This window comes from Nyctereutes procyonoides, unplaced genomic scaffold (assembly GCF_905146905.1).
Source record: "Nyctereutes procyonoides isolate TBG_1078 unplaced genomic scaffold, NYPRO_anot_genome, whole genome shotgun sequence".
NCBI lineage: Eukaryota > Metazoa > Chordata > Mammalia > Carnivora > Canidae > Nyctereutes > Nyctereutes procyonoides.
In genome coordinates this window covers 3,858,066-3,878,477 of record NW_026575028.1, presented here as the reverse complement: position 1 = coordinate 3,878,477, position 20,412 = coordinate 3,858,066, and the positions used below count along the sequence as shown (strand labels likewise).

At 50.7% G+C, this 20,412-nt stretch overlaps 1 protein-coding gene across 2 annotated transcripts in view; it reads left to right on the top strand.

Annotated features, from left to right (window-relative positions):
• Positions 1–20,412, top strand: part of IQSEC3 (IQ motif and Sec7 domain ArfGEF 3) — a 110,574-nt gene that overhangs the window by 61,483 nt on the left and 28,679 nt on the right. For both annotated transcript variants that reach the window (XM_055315346.1, XM_055315345.1), the window contains 2 exons: positions 6,726–7,858; positions 9,782–9,943. In XM_055315346.1, coding sequence (XP_055171321.1) covers positions 6,726–7,858; positions 9,782–9,943 — 1,295 coding nt within the window. The remainder of the gene's footprint in view (positions 1–6,725; positions 7,859–9,781; positions 9,944–20,412) is intronic.

Here is a 20,412-nt window from a genome sequence, read left to right as displayed (position 1 = left end):
CACCCCCAGCTGGCTAGAGTCAAGAGAGGTTCCCAAGTGCAGCCCTGCTCCCAAGGCAGGACTCCGTGTCCAACTGTGTCCAGCACTTTCTGTACTTTGGACAGTGGACAGGGAGGTGGGCACACGGAGAAGACGCAGAGGTCACAGCCTGCCCCATGCAGGCCAGCCTCCTCCAGGGATGCTTAGCATCTCTGAGCTTGAGCACCACCCCCTCCCCTCCTTCCTGCCCCAGACTGTCTGCTCCTAAGCCTCACGTAAACCTTCCCTTGCCAAGTTCTACAGGCTCATTCCACGTAATGCTTTAACATTCTCAGCTGGGAAATCTTGGATCAGAGGAAATCCTTGCTCACATGTGAAAGCCACCACCCCCTCAGCTCCCTCCTTCCTCAGCCCTGCAGTCCCCCAGCTAGTTGCTCTTTTCCCCTCCCCCGGACTTGGACTCGGCGGCCACCTCTCTGAGGCCCTCCTCCAGCTCAGCTGCCACAGCAACCTGAAAAGAAGGAGTACGTTCTAATTAACACTGAGAGGCTCATTAGATAGACAAAGCCCCCCCCCCCACAGCTCCCCTCTACTGCTTCTTCTGGCAGAAGCTGAGAGATTGCTCTCTTGGGAGGAGGCAAGGCTACGATTACCCATGATTCATGGGGTTTAGAGAGAAGTGAGCTGAGTTGCCCTTAGGCCAGTGGGCCCAGAGACCCTTCCCTCCCTGGGGCCACCCCCTACCCCCACTCCCATATCCATCTCTCTTAGTTCTCTGACCTGGCCCTGGTTAAGAAGAGAAAAGAGTTAGGGTGATCAGGAGGGCCTGGCTGGGTGTACAGAGCTGACCTGGGACACTGCCAAGTTCCTGAGCCCTGGGGTGGGGGCTGGGGGCAGAGGAGGGCAAGAGGAAGATGCAGCTTTTGACTCCAAGCCCAGATCCAGAAGAGAGCCTAGATTTTTATTTCCCCTGGGGTACAGGGTAGAGTTCAGTTTAGTTCATGTCTGCAAACATTTATTAAGCCCCAGACGACTCTGTCTTGAGACTGGGCACCAGGAATGTAGAGACAGATAACACCATCCTGCCTGTGAGGTACAGTCCATGGGAATCCAGAGAGCACTAAGGGTGGGCTGCAAAGCATGGGAAAGAAACATTGGGGGACAGTGCAGGCTGGAGTTGCGGCAGGCATGAGGCTGAAATAAATGGGAGATGGTTGTGTTAAATGCATTGGAACAAATGGAGAATATCCAACAACTGAATTCAAATGCCCTAGTAAGCAGATGCTCCTTGCAGGCTCTGTGCTAGGTGCTGTGCATGGATCAGAGGCCTCGAATCACTTATGCTCTGCTGGAGTCGGAATTGGTGGGGTGGAGAGAGGGAAGGATGGGTTAGATGAATATCACAAAGATGAATAGAGAAAACTGGGTGTCAGAGAGATGTAAGAAATGACATTCTCCATGGGCACCTGAAGCAGGGGCTCCCTGTCTGGTTGGGAGACCTAGAAGGCTTCCTGGAGAAAACACAATTGAGGCAGATCTTGAAGAAAGGGGAGGATAGTGCAGGCTGAGGAACAAGGCTGAGCAAACACTCAGAGCAGGAAAGCCTAGTGTGGGCTGGGGGAGGAGCAGGAGTCCATCCAGTTGTAGACATAGGCTTGGTGTAGTAGTAGAGGATGGGACATAGGCTGAGGTCAGATTGTTCAGGGTCAGAAAGCCAGCAGGAAGCGTTTATATTTATTTTGGGCAATGCTCTCAAGCAACTGAAGGCCTGTGTTCAAATCTGCTCTCCGAGAGCTTGGATTAGGGTTATGCAGACTAGGGTGGATGGTAGATTTAAGAAAGGAGCAGGGAGGCAGTGGGGAGGCTGCCAGCCACAGTGGTCCAGGTTGGGAGCCAAAGATAGCCCCATGTGGCAACAGTCTGGTGGAAAGGTCAGGATGATGCAAAAGGTATTGAGGGTAGAGGAGTGTGGAATAAAGGCTTTGAGGCTGACAGATGCAGAGGCTGGGGTGAAGGAGAACCCATGGACAAATGCAAGTTTCCCAGGCTGTCGAGAGCAGAGCAGCCAAGGCGCTGTAGGGAAATAAAGAAACCATTGAGAGCTGGTTCAAGGAGTGGCTTTGTATAATGAACAGAGGGATCCATGGACTATTGGAAATGCAACTCTAGGATCAAGCCTAAGAATGGAAATTTGAGAGACATTCACATAATCATCATTGTCTTCATATAGCTACCACTTACTGTACACCGAGTATGTGGCCAGTGCTATATGAAACAATTCAATTATAACAAGCTACAGAGTCAGCAGGATTAGCTTCATTTAACAGATAAGAAAGCAGAGAGTCAGAGATGTTAGGAAACTTGTCCAAGGTCAACCAGCAGGGAAGAAGCAAGGCTGGGACTGAGGATCTCCCCTAAGGCTTGTTCATCAGTCCATTAAAGTAGGATGAAGTTCTGATAGTGGACAAGGTTCTCACACAAGAAGTGAGAAGACACTAGCCTTCAGGACAACTGTAGAGTTGCCACAAGGGCTCTGCCTGAGATAGCTTCCCTCTTAATCAGTTGTTAATTATCAGCTACAAGAGACTGCTCTGATGATTTCCAACACCGAAGTGCATAGGAAAATAATTCAAATGTGTCTGCAGAGTGGACGGTGGCTCACATATGACTTGTAACTGGCATGCTTAGGGGTTTTGTGGTCAGAGTATTGGATTAAAAAGTTGTATGGAAACAGATGACCAAGGTAGACTGGGTCACAAGAGCTGAGGACAGGGTTTCAGAGTGATAAAAATACCAGGAGCTGCAGAAAACAGGGAGGAGGAAGGTAGGTTGAGGATGGACCATCAGATTTCATGATTAAAGGTCTCTGGGCAGCCTGGGTGGCTCAGCGGTTTAGTGCCACCTTCAGCCCAGTGCCTGATCCTAGAGACCTGGGATGGAGTCCCATGTCGGTCTCCCTGCATGGAGCCTGCTTCTCCCTCTGCCTATGTCTCTGCCTCTCTCTGTGTGTCTCTCATGAATAAATAAATAAAATCTTAAAAAAAAAAAAGATTAGGTAGGTTTTTGAGAGTCACAAAGATAACTTTGTGATTAATTCTTTAATGTATTCAGTAAATATTCAGTGAAGGCCTACTGTGTGCTGGGCACACTTTAAGCATTGGGGATTAAGCAGTGAACATGGCAAAGTCTGCCTTCATGGGGCCTATAGTCTAGTGGAGAACTGGATGGAACAGATTCAAGATCTTTAAAGTCAAGTTTTGGGAGACCTGGGTGGCTAAAGAGTGAGTGCCTGCTTTCGGACCAGGATGTAATCCTGGAGTCCCAGGATTGAGTCCCATGTTGAGCTCCCTGCATGGAGCCTGCTTATCTCTCTGCTTATGTCTCTGCCTCTGTGTGTGTGTGTGTGTGTGTGTCTCTCATGAATAAATAAATAAAATCTTTAAAAAAAAATAAAGTCAGGTTTTCTTCTCTGCTTGGGTGACCTGGGGACATTGGCTCACAGAAGCCTCCTAGGCTTAGCTCAGTCAGCCTTCTGCCTCTAGGTAGGACAATACGGTGCCAGGGGGATGAACATCTTTCCTATTCTGGAAACATTTCAGGCAATGGATTTTATACCTTCACTCTTTTGCCAATAGCATCTCATAACCTGAAAAGAATGCTCATGGGCCTGGTATTTCCCTTGAAGTGTGAGTAGGCCAGGTAGGAAAGAAATATGAATTTCTGCCTGGTGACAGTTTCTCCTGGTACTCAGGAGGGTAAGAGGGAGACAGAAATTGCCAGAAGGAGGTAATTAAGTCAGCTCCCCTCACTCTGTACACTTCCCCTTGGAGGGCGCTCCAGTCTCTTCAAGGCCAATCTCCATTCCAGACCTCAGGGAGCCTGCCAGAGTTCTGTAGGGACAGTGAGCCAAGCTACAGTGGTCTCTACCCTCTGACGTGATTGCTGCAAAAGCAGCAACGAAATGCCTCTGAGATATCAGAAATTTCTACGTTTCTCTGGAGATCTTGGGTACATGATAAAACCCCATTGGCAATTGTCTAATAGGTATGGTAGGCAGAAATCTGACAGCCTGAGATTCCTGACCCCAAATGCTCACATGCTATATAATCCCCTTCCCTTGAGTGCCAGGGGACTAGAAGGCATAATAGGCTATCACTCCTGTGATTACGTTACCACTCAGTTGCCCTTGAGTGAATCCAAAAGAAAATCACCCTGGGTGGCTTGATCTAGTCAGGTGAACCCTTTATAAGAAGTTGAAGCATCAGAGTCACTCTTCTGTTGGCCTCTAAGGGCTGAACTACCCCATAGCAGAGAACAGCAGGTATCTATAACTGAGGGCCTTGGCCTTAGAATCTCACCGAACTCTGCCGACAATAAGTGTGAAGGAAGACCCTGAGCTTTGTGTGAGATTGCAGTCCCAGCTGATGCCTTGACTTCTTCTAGGTGAGGTCCCACCCAGAGATGCCAGTTGAGCAGTGCCCAGACCACTGACTGACAGAGCTATAGAGAAGATAAGAGGGTGTTGTTTTAAGCTACTAAGTTTGAGGTAATTTGTTATGCAGCAGTAGATAACTGATACACTTGGTATGGGTTTTTTGGTTTTTTAACTTAATTTCAATTAGCCAATGTATAGTGCATTATTAGTTTCAGGGGTAGAGTTTAGTGAATCATCAGTTGCATAAAACACTCAGTGCTCATCACATCACTGCTCTCCTTAATGCCCATCACCCAGTTACCCCATCCCCCCACCCACCCACCCACTTGGTATGGTTTTTAAGAGCATCTTGAAGGTCCTATGATATGAGGACCAGAAAGCCCTTCTGCTTGAGGCCTTGTACTTCGTGACATGAACACACTTCTGAGGGGTGCCAGGCAGGAGGCCTTATTGGCCATTAAACCTTAATAGGATTGAGTTTCCCAACTATCTTCAGAGAGCTTGTGGGAAGACAGAATAATGCCACTAGGTTTGGGGATGGGAAGGGCCCTGAATGGTGAGATGGAAGGGCTGAAGGCAACACTGAGATCATCCCATTTTACCCAGTAGTGTCCCAACTGTGTCTGTGAGATTTCCTGGGCTAGAAAGATATCTCTTCTGGTCTGATGGGGCAGGGTGGGGGGCACCCACAGGGAGGGAAGTGAAGGGATCACTGGGGTCGTGAGAGGCAGTCCAGCTGCAGCCCTGGTGAGCCTACCTTGGGTAAATGTTAGTGGTAACTGCCATCTCAAAGGGAAAGTCTCTCTGGTCTTTTCCTAAGAGGTTTTGGTAAGGGAGAAAGAGGGAGAACATAGCCATCTGAGAGGGAGAAAAGACTGTAGCAGGAGGTGGGAGGAGGTGAGTAAGGGCTTTGGAGACACACCACCAGCTCCTCATCAGAGATTTTCCTGAGTTAGCACGGTCTACATGAGGTAGCATGCCCCCACCAGCCCAACCAAGCCCCGCCTGTTGTACAATTCCCGTTGTTGTTGTTGTTGTTTTAAGATTTTATTTATTTATTCATGAGAGACACACACAGAGAGAGAGGCAGAGACACAGGCAGAGGGAGAAGCAGGCTCCATGCAGGGAACCTGATGTGGGACTCGATCCCGGGACTCCAGGATCACACCCTAGGCTGAAGGCTGGCCCTAAACCGCTGAGCCACCTGGGGATCCCAACAACTCCCATTGTTCAGAACAGAGGTGGTCCAAGTTATGGAGCATGTTAGCATGGAGGGACTCCTACTCTTATTTAAATTAAAAAAAAATTTAAAGATTTTATTTATTTATTTATTTATTTATTTATTTATTTATTTATTTATTTAAGAGAAAGAGAGAGAGAGAGAACAAGCAGGGGTGAGGGGCAAAGGAAGAAGAAGTTAAATCCCTGCCAAGCAGGGAGCCTGACATGGGGCTCGATCCCAGGACCCCCAGGATTATGACCCCAGCCACAGGCAGACACTCAATGGACTGAGCCCCCAGCACCCTAGGACTCCCACTCTTGAAACATCTGTCCACTCATTCATCTGTCCTCCATCCATCTTTTTATTAAATTCATGGTCACTGAGCATCTACAACGTGCCAGCCCTTGGGCTGAGTACTGGGAACACGGAGTTGATCAAACCTCAATCTCAACCCTTATGATGATCCAGGGTCAGGACCTTCCACAACACAGTGATGTGCGTGCAGAGGAAGAAAGCAGGTGAACAGGAGTAGCAACAATTTTTTTTTTAGCATTTCTGTTTCATTTTTAATGTGTTATTTTATTTTATTTTTTAATGTGTTATTTTAAATGTACACACAAGTAGAAAGAATAGTGTAGTAAACTTCCATATAACCACCACCCAGTTCCAACAATTTTTGTTAATATTGTTTCATCTAACAGTTCCGCTTTTTTTGGTGGAGTATTTTAATATACATTCAAGATACTGTGTATTTCACCCATAAGTACTTGCATACGGACCTCCAATATGAACGTTTTAAAATTACCACCTCAGCAGCAGCAGTTGACTACCAGAGCGATACTATGTCCCCTGCCCCGCGGACATCGCCGCCCCCTGGAAGCCAGTCCCTGCATCCTACACCTCTGGGAGTCTCGGCAAGGATCTGGTATCTCAGGCTGTGACATGCTGGAGTTTCAGATTTGGTCTCTCGTACCGTACACCCCCCCCACCCTCCCCACCCTTCTGGGTGTGCATCCCTGCGCCCCAGCCAAAGCTTAGCCGGCGACCCCGGGTCCTTACTGTTTCTCCTCCCCCCTGTTCTTGTCGCAGATTGAAATGCTAGAACACAAGTACGGGGGCCACCTCGTGTCCCGCCGTGCCGCTTGCACCATCCAAACCGCCTTCCGCCAGTACCAGCTCAGCAAGAACTTCGAGAAGATCCGCAACTCGCTCCTGGAGAGCCGCCTGCCGCGGCGGATCTCCCTGCGCAAAGTCCGCGCGCCCGCGGCCGAGAGCCTGGCGGCCGAGAAGGCGCTCATGGAGGGCTACGGGCTCGTGGGGCTGCCGCTCGTGCGCTCGCCCTCGCTGCCGCCCACCCTCGCGGGCACGCTCACCGAGCTGGAGGACTCCTTCACCGAGCAGGTGCAGTCCCTGGCCAAGTCCATCGACGATGCCCTCAGCACCTGGAGCCTCAAGACCATGTGCTCCCTGCAGGAGAGCGGCGCTTACCAGCTGCACCAGGCCCTGCACGCGGGTGCGGCGCCGGCCGGCCTGGAGGCCGAGATGCGGGAGCTTGACGGTGCTCGCCCCGCGCCCGGGGAGGAGGCCGCCGAGCCCGCCGGCCTGCCGCCGGGCCACAGCAGCACCCTCATGATGGCCTTCCGGGACGTCACCGTGCAGATCGCCAACCAGAACATCTCTGTCTCCTCCGCCACGGCTCTGTCGGTGGCCAACTGTCGGGGCGCGCAGGCCGCCCCGGCCCCGGCGGAGCCTGCGGCCGGCAAAGCCGAGCAAGGCGAAGCCCCGGGGCAGGAGGCCTCTGCCGAGGCCGCCAGCGCCCACCAGGGAGACGTGCCCGCCGAGAACGCGTGCGCAGAGGCCGGAGCCCGCGGGAGCCCGCGCGCGCACCCACCCGCGGAGGCTGCGGTGCAGGAGGCTGCGGTGCAGGAGGCTGCCTTGACGGAGGCCGAGGCCCAGGAGGAGGAGACCCGGGAGGTGGGGAAGGGGACTGAGGCCGAGGCCGGCGACAACTCGGAGCGGCTGAGCAGCAGCAGCACATCCACCAAGTCGGCCAAGTCGGGCTCGGAAGTGTCGGCCTCGGCCTCCAAGGAGGCTCTGCAGGCCATGATCCTGAGCCTGCCCCGCTACCACTGCGAGAACCCCGCCAGTTGCAAGTCGCCCACGCTCTCCACCGACACCCTGCGCAAACGGCTCTATCGCATCGGCCTCAACCTTTTCAACATGTAAGTGAGCACTGGTTCTGGAGCACCAGAGAGTCCTGGGAAGATCTCGGGAGCGGGGAAGGGGGGGGTGCGTGTGCTGCGTTTACAGGTGAGCAGGGTGCCAGATAATTGCCCACATCATCCCAGCGCCCTTCCAGATGGCATTTGTGCCACGCCTGCTCCTTGAGATACTGTGTAGGGCTGCACGTTTTATTTTTAATTGTTACAAATTTATTTTCAGGATCCGGGACAAAACAACACATTAAGCCCATGCTTTCACCTCTATTACTGCTTAAGATGAAGCTAGGGCTTGAAAAAGGGAGAGTTTAAAAGAAAATACAATATTAAGTAAGTAACAGTACAGGTTGTATGAGTATTGAGCAGAAATCATTCAGGTAGGGTGTGAAGTTAGGGAAACACCATTATCTCCAGGGGATGATGTCAAGGAATGAGAGCAAGGAGAAAATAAGGAAAGGCAAGTGAGGGCCTGGGTAGGAGAGAGAGAAGAGACCTAGCATGAGGAATACAGGTAAAAGGCAGGAGAGGGGCAGGGATAAAAGGGGAGACAAAGAAGCAGAGGTGGAGCAGGAGATGGAAGCAGAGAAACAAACAAGTGCTGTAGATCAGAGTCTGCAGCCAGAGCCCCAGCCACAATAGTTCTTGTGGTCCTTGTGCTGGAAAGTAGAGATCTGGGGGAAAGCAGTATACACATGCCCCTCCCGTGGAAATCGCAAGTGTGGGAGGCACTCATCTCCACCCTCCATTCGCCTCTTCTTTCAGAGTTCTAAGCCAGGAGATCTAACATCTCTCCCACCCACATGTATGTTCATTTACTCACTCAACTGTTATTTATTGAGTGCCAGGTGCATTGACCACAAGATGACCCTGGTCTCAAGAAGCTTATATTCCGGGGCAGGGGTGCAGTGGGGTGGGGAATAGCTACTATTCATGGCTCACCGTACATAAAACATCTGCAAACTTCCTAATATCTAGAGATGGCCTTATTATGCCATTTTACAGAAAAGAAGCAGGCTCCCACAAGTAAGGTGTGTTGCACATGGTGACATAGGTGGTGAGTTGCAGGTCTGTCTCTCTCCTAGTCCACTGCTCTTTCTTCTGCGCCGGACTGCCACCCTGGTGAGCCCAGCTCCCATCTCCACACACCTGCAGCACCCCTTCTGCATGCTCACTCACACTCACACAGATACCAGGATCCCTCAAGGCAGTGGTTCTCAAACTATCTGTGGCGAAGGACCAGTTAGAATTTTTACCCTGGTAAGTTGTGAGCTGATAGTTTTGTAAAATGTAATAAAAATGAATTGCTAGAAAAACAATCACATGCTTGGTTATCCTGAAAATGTCAAAATGCTATGAATGTTCTAAATGCTTATTACCCTCTATTTTTGTACATACCTTCTCCTGAACCAGGAAGACACCGTTCAGGGTACAGCATGGATTTGCAGACCACACTTGTGAACACAGCACCCACACCCACACTATGGACAGTATAGTAGGAGAGCTCACCTCTGTCCCCCAGCCTCACCCTGCCTCCTGATTCCAGGGTGGGCACTGTGTACAGACAACAGAATACAGACAGGGAGGAAGGGCCTTCCTGTCAGGCCCCTCAGGGAAGACAGAAGGAAACCTCTCCACCTGCTCTAGAATTCGCTTGGTTTGGCCACAATCCCCTAACTTCTTCCTCCTCCATGCTATCTTCACTCCTGTGTGTGTGTTGGGGTTGTCGGGTGTCCAAGAGGATGAGGCTCCAGGAAGAAGCACTTGGGATCAGGAGCCCCTCTGCAGTGGAAGGAATCCTGGCATTTCAGAGGCATTCTTCCCAGAAACCTCCAGGCGCACTCTTATGGGTTTCATGGGCTGGAAGGAGTCATGGATAGCCTCAGCTCACTCTCTACTCCTTCTCCCCACCTCCACTCCCACCCTTAGCAACCCAGACAAAGGCATCCAGTTCCTGATTTCTCGAGGCTTCATCCCTGACACCCCCATTGGAGTGGCCCACTTCCTTCTCCAACGCAAGGGCCTCAGCCGTCAGATGATCGGGGAGTTCCTGGGCAACAGCAAGAAGCAATTCAACCGTGATGTGCTGGAGTGAGTGCCCCTCTCCTCCTCCCCACCCCCGTCCTCCACAGGCCCCATGGGACACAGGGGAGGGCCCTGAAGCCTTGGCCTATCATTGTGTCTTGACCAGCCTCTGTTTCCCCCTCCAAAGCCCTGCAGACATTTACCACGCGTGCTCTGGGCAGGATACCTTGGAAGGCACTGGCGGTGGTGAGGGGTGTACAGAAATAGTCAAAGGAAACAAAAAGCCCTCCCTCCTGGCTCCCCTCTGGGGCAAAAGAATGGGCCTGGAAAAGGAGAGGACTGTGGTGTGCACTGAGGCCAACTTGGTGGGGCAAACAGGCCCTCAGCCCACCCTCTAGCTGCCACCTGCCTAGGACCCCCGCACCATCCCCATGGGCTGGCTTGTCCCCACATGGGCTCAGTTTCATATTGGTGGAAGCAAATGTGAATCAGAAAAAAAAGGAGTTAGACTGAGTCTTAAGAGCAATAAAATACTGTGACTCCATCAAGATAAGTTTACCACCAAGATCAACAGATGGGGGACGGGATGAGGGGCCTGCCTTTGCTGGCACTCAGCTCTTGTTCGCTCTTGAGGTGGAGCAGGTAAGAATCTGTTCATGCTCACCACTCTCCTTCGAGCTGTCAGGCCCAGGGTGGCATCCTTGGGGCTTGGAGCCACCTCTCCCCTGGCAAAGAGAGGGTGAGGCTCCATGACGTGGCTCAGGCCTCCTTCTTGAAGGGTCACCCTGCCATTCTCCCCATGTTCTCCTTGGGAAGGAAACAGAAGTGTCTCTCAGAGGTTCTGGGAGAAGCTCTTGGAGCAGCCAGGGCCTGCTGTGCTGGGACGGAGCGGGGTTGAGGGATGGGGGCGGTGGGCCAACGGCTGGGCAGCATGAAGTGGCGCAGCCTGACTGGCAGGGTTGTCGGGGTGCCTGGGGTGGGACCTCGGACACCTGGCTTCTTTGATGCAGCCATCAGCTGCCTTGTCTCTGGACGAGCCCCTGCTCCTGGGAGCCTGCCTTTCCATGCCCTGGATTATGAGGGGTAGACCAGTGGCCCTCTGGAATCCTTGCCACATCCTAAATTCACTGGCAGCTGTCTGAGGACAGTCTGAAAAGCAGGAGCTTGGGAGCCCCTGAGGGACCTTGAAATGCCCAGATGCCTATTAGTTGACAGAACCCAGTGCCCCCCTTGGACTTTTGGCAGCTTTGGCCAATCAGACCCCACCCTCCACCCCACGACTGTGGAAGATGCTGAGTGGGATGAGGGGCCTGCCTTCGCTGGCAGAGGAAAGTGAACTGATAAATGGGCCTCCTTCCCCTGTCTTTTCTTCTCCCTCCCCCAGGCTCCCCTTTCTCCTCAGCTCACCCCTACCCCTGCCGTGTGTAGGGTGCCCTGAGGGGATGCCCTGAGGAGACACATAGAAAGTCTTCTCTGTCTTTTCCTCACCTGATTTCCCTCCATCTGGCTCATGGCTCTGGCCTTTCCATTTGCTTTTGTCCCTGTTCCCCTCCTCCGTTGCAGAGGGGGGTGAGCAGGTGTGCTGTGCCGCACCCCTGGCTTCTCCCTGGCTCCCTGCGCCCCTGGGGGACCCAGCCCTGTCTCTCTGCTCTGGGGGCAGAGGTGCCTGCTTCGCTCACAGGCCCCAACTGACATCTCTTCTGCCTTGCCTGGTCCCCTCATGGCTTGGCCCTGAAATTCCAGCCCTCCAGGCCCATGGTGACCTGGAGTGATGGGATCGCGTGGTTTTCCAAGCAGCATAACACACACTAATTGCATCCTTCCTGGGAGAGGGAGTGTGAAGGCTGGAGACAGGCCAGCACTGCTGCCCTCGCAAGGAGGGTGCCGACTGGGGACTGGGGTGGCAGCTGAGGCAGGGATCAGGCTAGGGATGAGGTGGCAGCGTGGCGGCAACAAAGAGCTGTGCCTAGGAGGGCCTGCTCTGACCCCTGGCTCTGCTCCTCATGTGCTGGGAGGCCTCCCCTGGGCCTGGGCCTCGGTTTTCTCACCTGCCAGGCGAGAGGGTGGGGCTGTGTACCTGCTCCGGGGATGGAGCTGAGCTGGGCTGAGGTGTCCCCTACAGGCATCCGTGTGAAGGGGAGATGGGGGCAGTGAGGGGCATGTGTCGCTGTGGCCTGAGGGAGCTTACAGACCCAGGTGTCAATGGGACAGATGAGAGGAGGAGCATGGGAAGGGAGACAAGGGACCAAGGAACCTCCAGCAGGCCTTGTTGTGTCAGGAGAGTTGAGAGCCGTGTCGAGCCTGTTTGCCCCAGCAGGTGCCTCTGTCCCTCTGGGTTTATTCTGCAGCCATGAGTCCCCGGGCCCCGGAGGCCCTGACACACCCACCTCTACATGGAACAGCTCCACAGAAAGGAGCCCTCTGCACCCAAGTCTGTTTTCCTGCTTGCCTGGTGCAGGCAGAAGATGGGGCAGGCACTCACCCGGGAGCTAGATGCTGGGGTTTTTGCAAGGGGGGTTCCCTGCCACACAAGCCAGCTATCCTGCAACCTCTCAGGATCTGCTGCCTCTTCCCTACACCCATGAGAGAAAACACACAATAACAAAGTCACTGGTGCCATTTTGCCAGGCCGAAAGGCCTCATTGGGATTCTGCACAGCTTCCCTGCCCCCGCCTGGTGACATTCAGCATGTCGCGTCCGTTCTGTACAAAGCTGCTTGCTGAATAAAAGGATATAAATCACCCATCCCCTTGGAGACTGAGACAGCCCCAGCCACAGTACTCTCCAAGATGCAGCCAGGCAGGAGGGGGAGAGGGTGGAAGCCTCTAGGAGGGGACAGGGCGGGACCCCCACCACTACCTCCCAGCCTGGGGGCCTGTGGAGAAATGGAAGAGAGAGGGGCTGAGCAGAATCCACCTCAGCTGCTGGCCTGCATCTGAGCATCACAAATGCCGTGGCCCTGCCTCCTAAAATCTGGACCCTGGTGCTCTCAGACGCTGACCTCTTCGTCCACTTAGTGCCCTGTTTCCATAGAAGGTGCATTCCAAGAAGGAATGTATTTAACTAGGGTGTATCAAATAATAATAGACGGCATCCTGAACTCAAAGGGCCCTGTCCGTTCCACTGTTTTCTTGGGAAAGGTTTGGTTTTTTATTTTTTATTTATTTATTTTTTTTAATTTTTTTAAAATTTTTATTTATTTATGATAGTCACAGAGAGAGAAAGAGAGAGAGGCAGAGACACAGGCAGAGGGAGAAGCAGGCTCCATGCACCGGGAGCCCGATGTGGGATTCGATCCCGGGTCTCCAGGATTGCGCCCTGGGCCAAAGGCAGGCGCCAAACCGCTGTGCCACCCAGGGATCCCAGGTTTGGTTTTTTAAAGGAGAAACCAGCCTGCTTCCTTACTTGTCCAGTGGGGACAGTAGTACCCACCTCATACAAATTACAATTTTAAAATGCACGTCAAGTGCTTACATCAGTGACTGATACTTTAGTAAGTTATTTACAAATATTAGCTATTTCTGCTATTATCTTTCACATTTGAAGGCACAGGACAGTAGATGCCTCCCCGCCTCGGCCCCAGCCCTGGTGGGGGATCCCTTAGGCGCCTCAGCTCTGGTCTGAGATCAGGTTTACTCCCCAGACAATAAGAACATGCTAGAACTTGCTGGGGAAGGGAGGCGAGCTCATTTGGGGACCATCCTACACCCTGAGGAGGTCCTCTGTGGTGTTGAGGAGAGAAGGGCCCTGGTGGCCTGGCAGGAGGAGCCAGTCACCAGCTACGGTTAGGAGGCTCTGGTGCTGGAAGCTTCTCCCTCTTTCACATAGCCAGGAAATTTGGCTTTGCTCTGTTTCCCTTCTGAAATGTTGGCTTCAGCAGCCTGGAAGGCCAGAGGATGGGGGAACATTCCATGTGGGCTGTGGGCAGGCTCATTTCTGGCCTGGGTGATCTTTTCTGATGTGAATCACATAGATGGGGAGGCCATCGGTGTCTGTCATTTCCGTGGAAGGGCGCGAAGGGCAGCTTTTGGGTTGAGTTGCCAGAAGAGTTTCCTGGGTGTTCCTTCTCTCACTGTGTCAACTCGGTTTTTTGTTCAATATTAAGAGTTTGACATTTTAGTCAGATTGCATTATTTCATTTCCTTAGAAATATGTTGGCCGGAGTGTAACAGATTTGTTCTTCTTAGGGGACATTCAGAAATGAAGACAGATTGCCTGTCCAACTCAACAGGCTGGGAGGCGCTAGTCTTTCATGGCTTAGAAGAAATTATTTGAGAATATCCTGCCCTTTGTGCCATGTGTAACCTTAGAAATGTTACTGTATTTCTGGGGAATTCCACTGGGAGGGAGAGAGCAGTCTGGGGCCCACGCAGACCCTTATAGGTCTGGAGGAGGATGGAAAGAGGCCTGGGCAGGCAGGAATAGACTGCTTATTTCCCACTTAAATAGGCTTATTTCCACTGCTTTGAAAATTTGACACTGCCACCACCCTACAGGTTAGAAGGAGGGGGTCTCTTTTTTTTTAAATTAAAGTTTATTTTATTTCAATTAATTAACATATAGTATATTTTAGTTTCAGAGGTAGAGTCAGTGATTCATCAGTTGCCTTTTTAACACCCAGTGCTCATCACATCACGTGCACCTCCTTAATGCCCATCACCCAGTTATCCCATCCCCCCTACCCACCCCCTGCCCTCCTCAACCCTGTTTGTTTCCTATGATTAAGAGTCTCTTATGGTTTGTCTCCCTTCTAATTTCATCTTGTTTTATTTTTCCTTCCCTTCCCCTATGCTCCTCTGTTTTGTTTTGTTTTTTTTTAAGAATTTTTAAAAATATTTTATTTATTTATTCATGAGAGACACAGAGAGAGAGGCAGAGACACAGGCAGAGGGAGAAGCAGGCTCCATGCAGGGAGCCCGATGAGGGACTCGATCCTGGGTCCCCGGGGTCACACCCTGGGCCCAAGGCGGGTGCTCAACCTCTGAGCCACCCAGGTATCCCTGCTCCTCTGTTTTGTTTCTTAAATTTTACATATGAGTGAGATCATATGATAATTGTCTTTCTCTGATTGACTTATTTTGCTTAGCATAATACTGTCTAGTTCCATCTTTGTCATTGCAAATGGCAAGATTTCATATTTTTGATGGTTGAGTCATATTCCATTATTTTATATATATATATATATATACATACATACACTACATCTTCTTTATCCATTCTTCTGTTGACGGCATCGGGGCTCTTTCCATAGTTTGGCTATTGTGGACATTGCTGCTATAAATATTAGGGTGTAGATGCCCCTTCGGATCAAGAGTAGTGATCCGAAGTGTATCTTTGGAGAAAATACCTAGTAGTACAATCGTGCCCCTTTCTCTGCATCCTTGTCAATATCTGTCGTTTCCTGACTTGTTAATTTTAGCCATTCTGACTGGTATGAGGTGGTATCTCATTGTGGTTTTTATTTGTATTTCCCTGGTGCCCAGTGATGTTGAGCATTTTTTCATGTGTCTGTTGGCCATTTGTATGTCTTCTATGGAGAAATGTCTACTCAGTCTTCTTCCCATTCCTTGACTGGGAAGTGCTTTATAGATTTTGGATACTAGCCCTTTATCTGATATGTCATTTGTAAATATCCTCTCCCATCCTGTAGGTTGTCTTTTGGTTTTATCAACTGTTTCCTTTAGTGTGCAAAAGCTTTTTATCTTGATGAAGTCCCAATAGTTCATTTTTGCCTTTGTTTCCCTTGCCTTTGGAGATGTGTCTAGCAAGAAGTTGCTGCAGCCCAGGTCACAGAGGTTGCTGCTCGTGTTCTCTAGGATTTTGATGGATTCCTGTCTCACCTTTAGGTCTTTCATCCATTTTGAGTCTATTTTTGTGTGTGGTGCAAGAAAATGGTCCAGTTTCATTATTCTGCATGTGGCTGTCCAATTTTCCCAACAGCGTTCGTTGAATTGGATATTCTTTTCTGCTTTGTCAGAGATTAGTTGGCCATAGAGTTGAGGGTCCATTTCTGGGTTCTCTCTTCTGTTCCAGTGATCTATGTGTCTGTATTTGTGCCAGTACAGTACTGTCTTGATGATTACAGCTTTGTAATAGAGCTTGAAATCTGTCATTGTGATACCTTCAGCTTTGGTTTTCTTTTTCAAGGTCCCTTTGGCTATTCAGAGTCTTCTCTGACTCCATACAAATTTTAGGATTATTTGTTCCAGCTCTGGGAATGGGGGGTCTCTTCTAAACGTGAAATTTTTCAGTTTATGTCCTTGACCCCTTGCCTCTCCAGTGCCCTTTCCCCTGACCACCCCCTCACCATCACACATGTACACACACACACCAACAGACAAGAGATTTTCCTTAACAATAAAGAGTCATGCATGTTTCAGACCCGCTTACTCCTATGTGTGGAAATCCTTGGACCCTAAGTGTGGGGTGAACAAGTCCAGAGTTGAGTCTCCCTTTGGCTTGGTCATATTAGCATATAAATTGGGCTTTCACACAAAGACCTACTACCCTGCCTTTTCTGATAACTCAGGCCCTAGGTCTGGGGGGCTCTCTCAATCCCTATGTGATACTCAGGTGTGGCTTCAACTGGCCACTCTTTGAAGTGGGATTTCTAAGGAGTAGGATACTAGGGAAGGGGCTTCCTGGGAGTTACACTCCTCTGGGGTTTGTAGGAGGGCCAGCTGTGAGTGAGCAGGCTGTGAGACATAACAGTGACAGCTCACATATATCAAGCATTCGCTGTGTGCCAGCAGGCACTGTGCCAAGACCCATACATGCATAATCTCATTCCATCTTCACAACAGCTCTATGAGGTGAGTGCTATCAATCTGTGCCACATGAAGGAACTGAGGAACAGAGAGTTTAGGTAGCTTACACACAGTCACAGAACTAACCAATTGCTGAGATCTGAAGGCAGGCTGAATGGTTCTACAACCTGAGCCCATAACCCGATGCCATCCCACCTCTGTACCTCATCTCAAGGCCAGTGTGGTCCAGATGCCTTGTAGCTGTAGTCAGAGCCCAGTTGTGAAATGTGGTGCTGGAAGACCCCTTACATGGTCTGCTTGTCCACCCCTCTCATTTCACCCAGGCAGAATGTGAGGACCAGAGAGAAGAAATGACGAGTCCCCTGGCCTGTGGCAAATTGAATGAAATCAGGTACTATTCCACCCTTTGATTCCCCTTTGTTTGCTCTGCTTATCTGAGAAGAAAGCAGAACTGAGAAATGGAATCACAAATCTCAAGAGGTCTGAGCTGGATCCAGTTTCCTTTCTTCCTGATAGACGGATATTTTAAAGAGTCAGTGGATGAAGGTCTAGAGCTGTAATTTCAGGCAGAGTTCACTGTCGATGAAGGAAGGGCTCTTATTACCTATACTAGGAGGAACTTCAAATTCACTTACTCACTTTGTTTGTCAACTTAGATTTGGTCTCCAGGTACACAATGAAAACTATCACCTATGAAGCTCTGTTACATGGCTGGCATTTTCCATACATTGTCTCTTTTAAAACTCAGAGCCACCTGCCCACTAGATGGTACAGGTGTCAGGTCTATACTACAGGTAGAAAAACTGAGGCATGGAGAGTCTGGGTGACCTGAACTGAAAAGCTCAGTGATGGAAACAAGATTCAACCCTGAGGGTGTCTGACACCGAAGGCCTGACTTCTCATTCTGCTGACTCTTAATTCTGTAGAGCAGTGGTTCTCAAAGTGTGGTCCCCAGGATGGTAGCAGCAGCGTCACCTGGAAAGCTGTTAGTGATACCAATTCTCAGGCTCCACCTCAGACCCACTGATTCCGAACTCTGGGGGCATTGGTGGGTTAACAAGCCTGCCGGTTGGTTCGGTTCTCAAGCTTGAGGACCCCTGGCAAGCAGCGATGCTGCTAGACCCAGCAGAGGGAGAATCACCCCAGGCATCCGCAATAACTTCAGATTCATTCTTTGGGTAGTTTAAACATAGTTCTTTTGGTTCCTGGGTCCTCAAGGTGTGACCGGCAGCCATCCCTTCTGAGGCCCTCCCAGGCGAGATTATCTTTGTCCTCATGTCGTCACCAGGAACACTGGCAGGTCCTCTTGCGTCAGCTTCCCTCTGCTCTATTTTCTGAGCCACACTGCACTTTTCCAAAAAGCCTTGACCTTTGTTGGGCATGTTATGAGTTCTGCCTAACAAAAATAACTCTCTGGCGGATGGGGATATTTTTAATTGAATTGTATGAGCCAAGAATTGCAGAAATAAAACCAAGGTTCCTACATCCCGTGGCAGTGGGCGGTTTCATTTTCCAGCCTAATCCTGGAGCCTGGGCTTCGTCCCTGCCTGGAGCGCCAGTGCCCCCTCTGCTGTCTGCAGTGCTCCCTCACACCTCCTCTGAGCCTCAGCCTGTGCCTCATCTTCCAGATCTTTGCTGTCTCTTCTGGCCAATTAAAAATCACTGCTGCTATCATTACCTATTTTCAGTTCCAAGCCAGTTCCTTTGTCTGACAGACACTGTCTTGCTATCATGTAAAAAAAAAAAAAAAAAAAAGTTGAGATGACGAAATTCATTTTGATTACAGTCGTGTGACGCTTCATTTCCCTGCAACACAAACTGATTCCACGCACAGATCAGTATTAAGAAACAATTTCATGCAAGGTTGTACCTGTTTATACAGATACAGGGAACATCTGTGCTTATGCTTCCCCAGCCCCTGTGAAGTACTTGCCATAGGAAAGAGGGGGGGACGCCCTAGCAGAAGCTACCGCGCTTGTGATTCACTCACTCCCTGATCAGCATCAGCGACACCTCCCTGGGCAGGTGCAGACATGCTCGGCTGGAAGCAGTTTAATGGGCACCAGCTTGCCCAGGTTCTCATCACTCGCTGGCATGCGCCACTGAAGGAAGTGGGAAGCGTGTATATGCCACACTGCCTTGCTGCCTCTGGTTTGGCTTCCAGGGAGCTGTTTCCTGGGTAGCTCTGTCCAGTCTCGGGGGCAGCTCCAGATGATCTTGGCAGAGCAGGCCCAGCAACCCATGGGCTCCCTCCCTAGCTGAGCCTGTGCTCAGGGTCCCATTCACTCACCCAACTGGTCTCTCACTCACACATTCATTCATCCCAGAAACAGTTATTGGATTCACACGCCAGGCATGCAGAGAGTAACAGAACTGCCTCTGCCGAAAGGATCGCAGAGCTGGGTGGGAGGACAGGCAGGTAAATGCTATGATACAAGGGACAACGGCAGTGGTAGGCAGAGGTGTGTCCAGGAGACTGCGGCGGTCCAGGAGAGATGGATAGCTCACCAGGGACCTTGAGGTTGGGGTTGGGCAGTGGAAAGAAACAACAGCATGTGCAAAAGCATCAGGCTTGAGAGCCAGGCTGCAGGAGGGGAGCCAGTATGGGGAAGAGGCAGGAGAAGCTGAGCCACTCGCAGGGCCTTGCTTGCTTGGCCCAGAAACTTGGGCTTTGGGCTAGGGATGTGGGAAGCCCTGGAAAAAATATAAGCAGAGGAGTGAATGACAGGACCAAATAGGTATCCTAGAAGGATTGTTCTGGAACATGACTTGGAGGCAGGCAGTCGGGTAGAAGGCCATTGCAGTCACAGTCCTGGCAAGAAATGTGAGAAATGGTAAGACCCTGAGTCTGGCCAGTGACCAAGGAACGGAGAGGTAGGCAGGGCCCAGAGGCATGGCTAGCCAGACCACTGAAGTGAGGCGGGGGCAGGGGGGTGGGGTGTTGCAGATCCCAGGAAACATCCTCCAGAGCTGCTGAGAATTCAGAACACTCAGTCTTTGCATATGAATATGTTTGTGCTTCAAGCTCTCTAGAGTAATTTGTGAAATTATACCAAATAAACATGCGTATATTTTCAGTTTGGGAGGGGAGTGCCAGGGTCGAGGACATTTCTTCTGAAGAATCCCTCAAACCAGATATTGCCAAATATTTACTGAGAACAGTTGAAATATTAAATACCAGCTGAAACATGAAATGTGTGCAGGCTGACTTCCCTGCAAGAGATGCTAGCACAACCCGTGGTCTTGTGAGTGTGCCCTGGTCAGCTCTGCCTGCCATTCAGACCAGAGCACCTGGAGGAATTCAACAGCCAGAACTCAAAGGTGTGTTGGTCAGCTTCCAGTCAAATGCAGAGTTGATGGTTTACCTGCACCCTCTGGACTGAGCACATTGTCTTTTATAAGCAATATAGATTAACCAAGAAGAAACTCAACTCATTAGTGATGAGTAATAAAATTAAAATTGTGAATTCATCACAAGAGATAAACACTTCAGAGTAGTCACGGAGGGGTATTCAGAGCATGGCAATGGGTAAGGCCACCTAGAGAGAGGATGTTAGGAGGAGGGAATGTAGCCTAGTGGCCAGCCCTAAGTTGAAGGCTCAGGGGAAGTGGGGGTTCTGGGAAGGAGGGGCACCCTCAGAGGTTCAAAGAGCCAACCCAGAAGAGGGTGGTGTGAGGAAAGAGAAGAGTTTTGAGAAGGGAATGATTAGCCATGTCAGTGCTGCCAAGAGGCTGGTGGGATAATAAGTTGGTGCCATTGGACTTGGC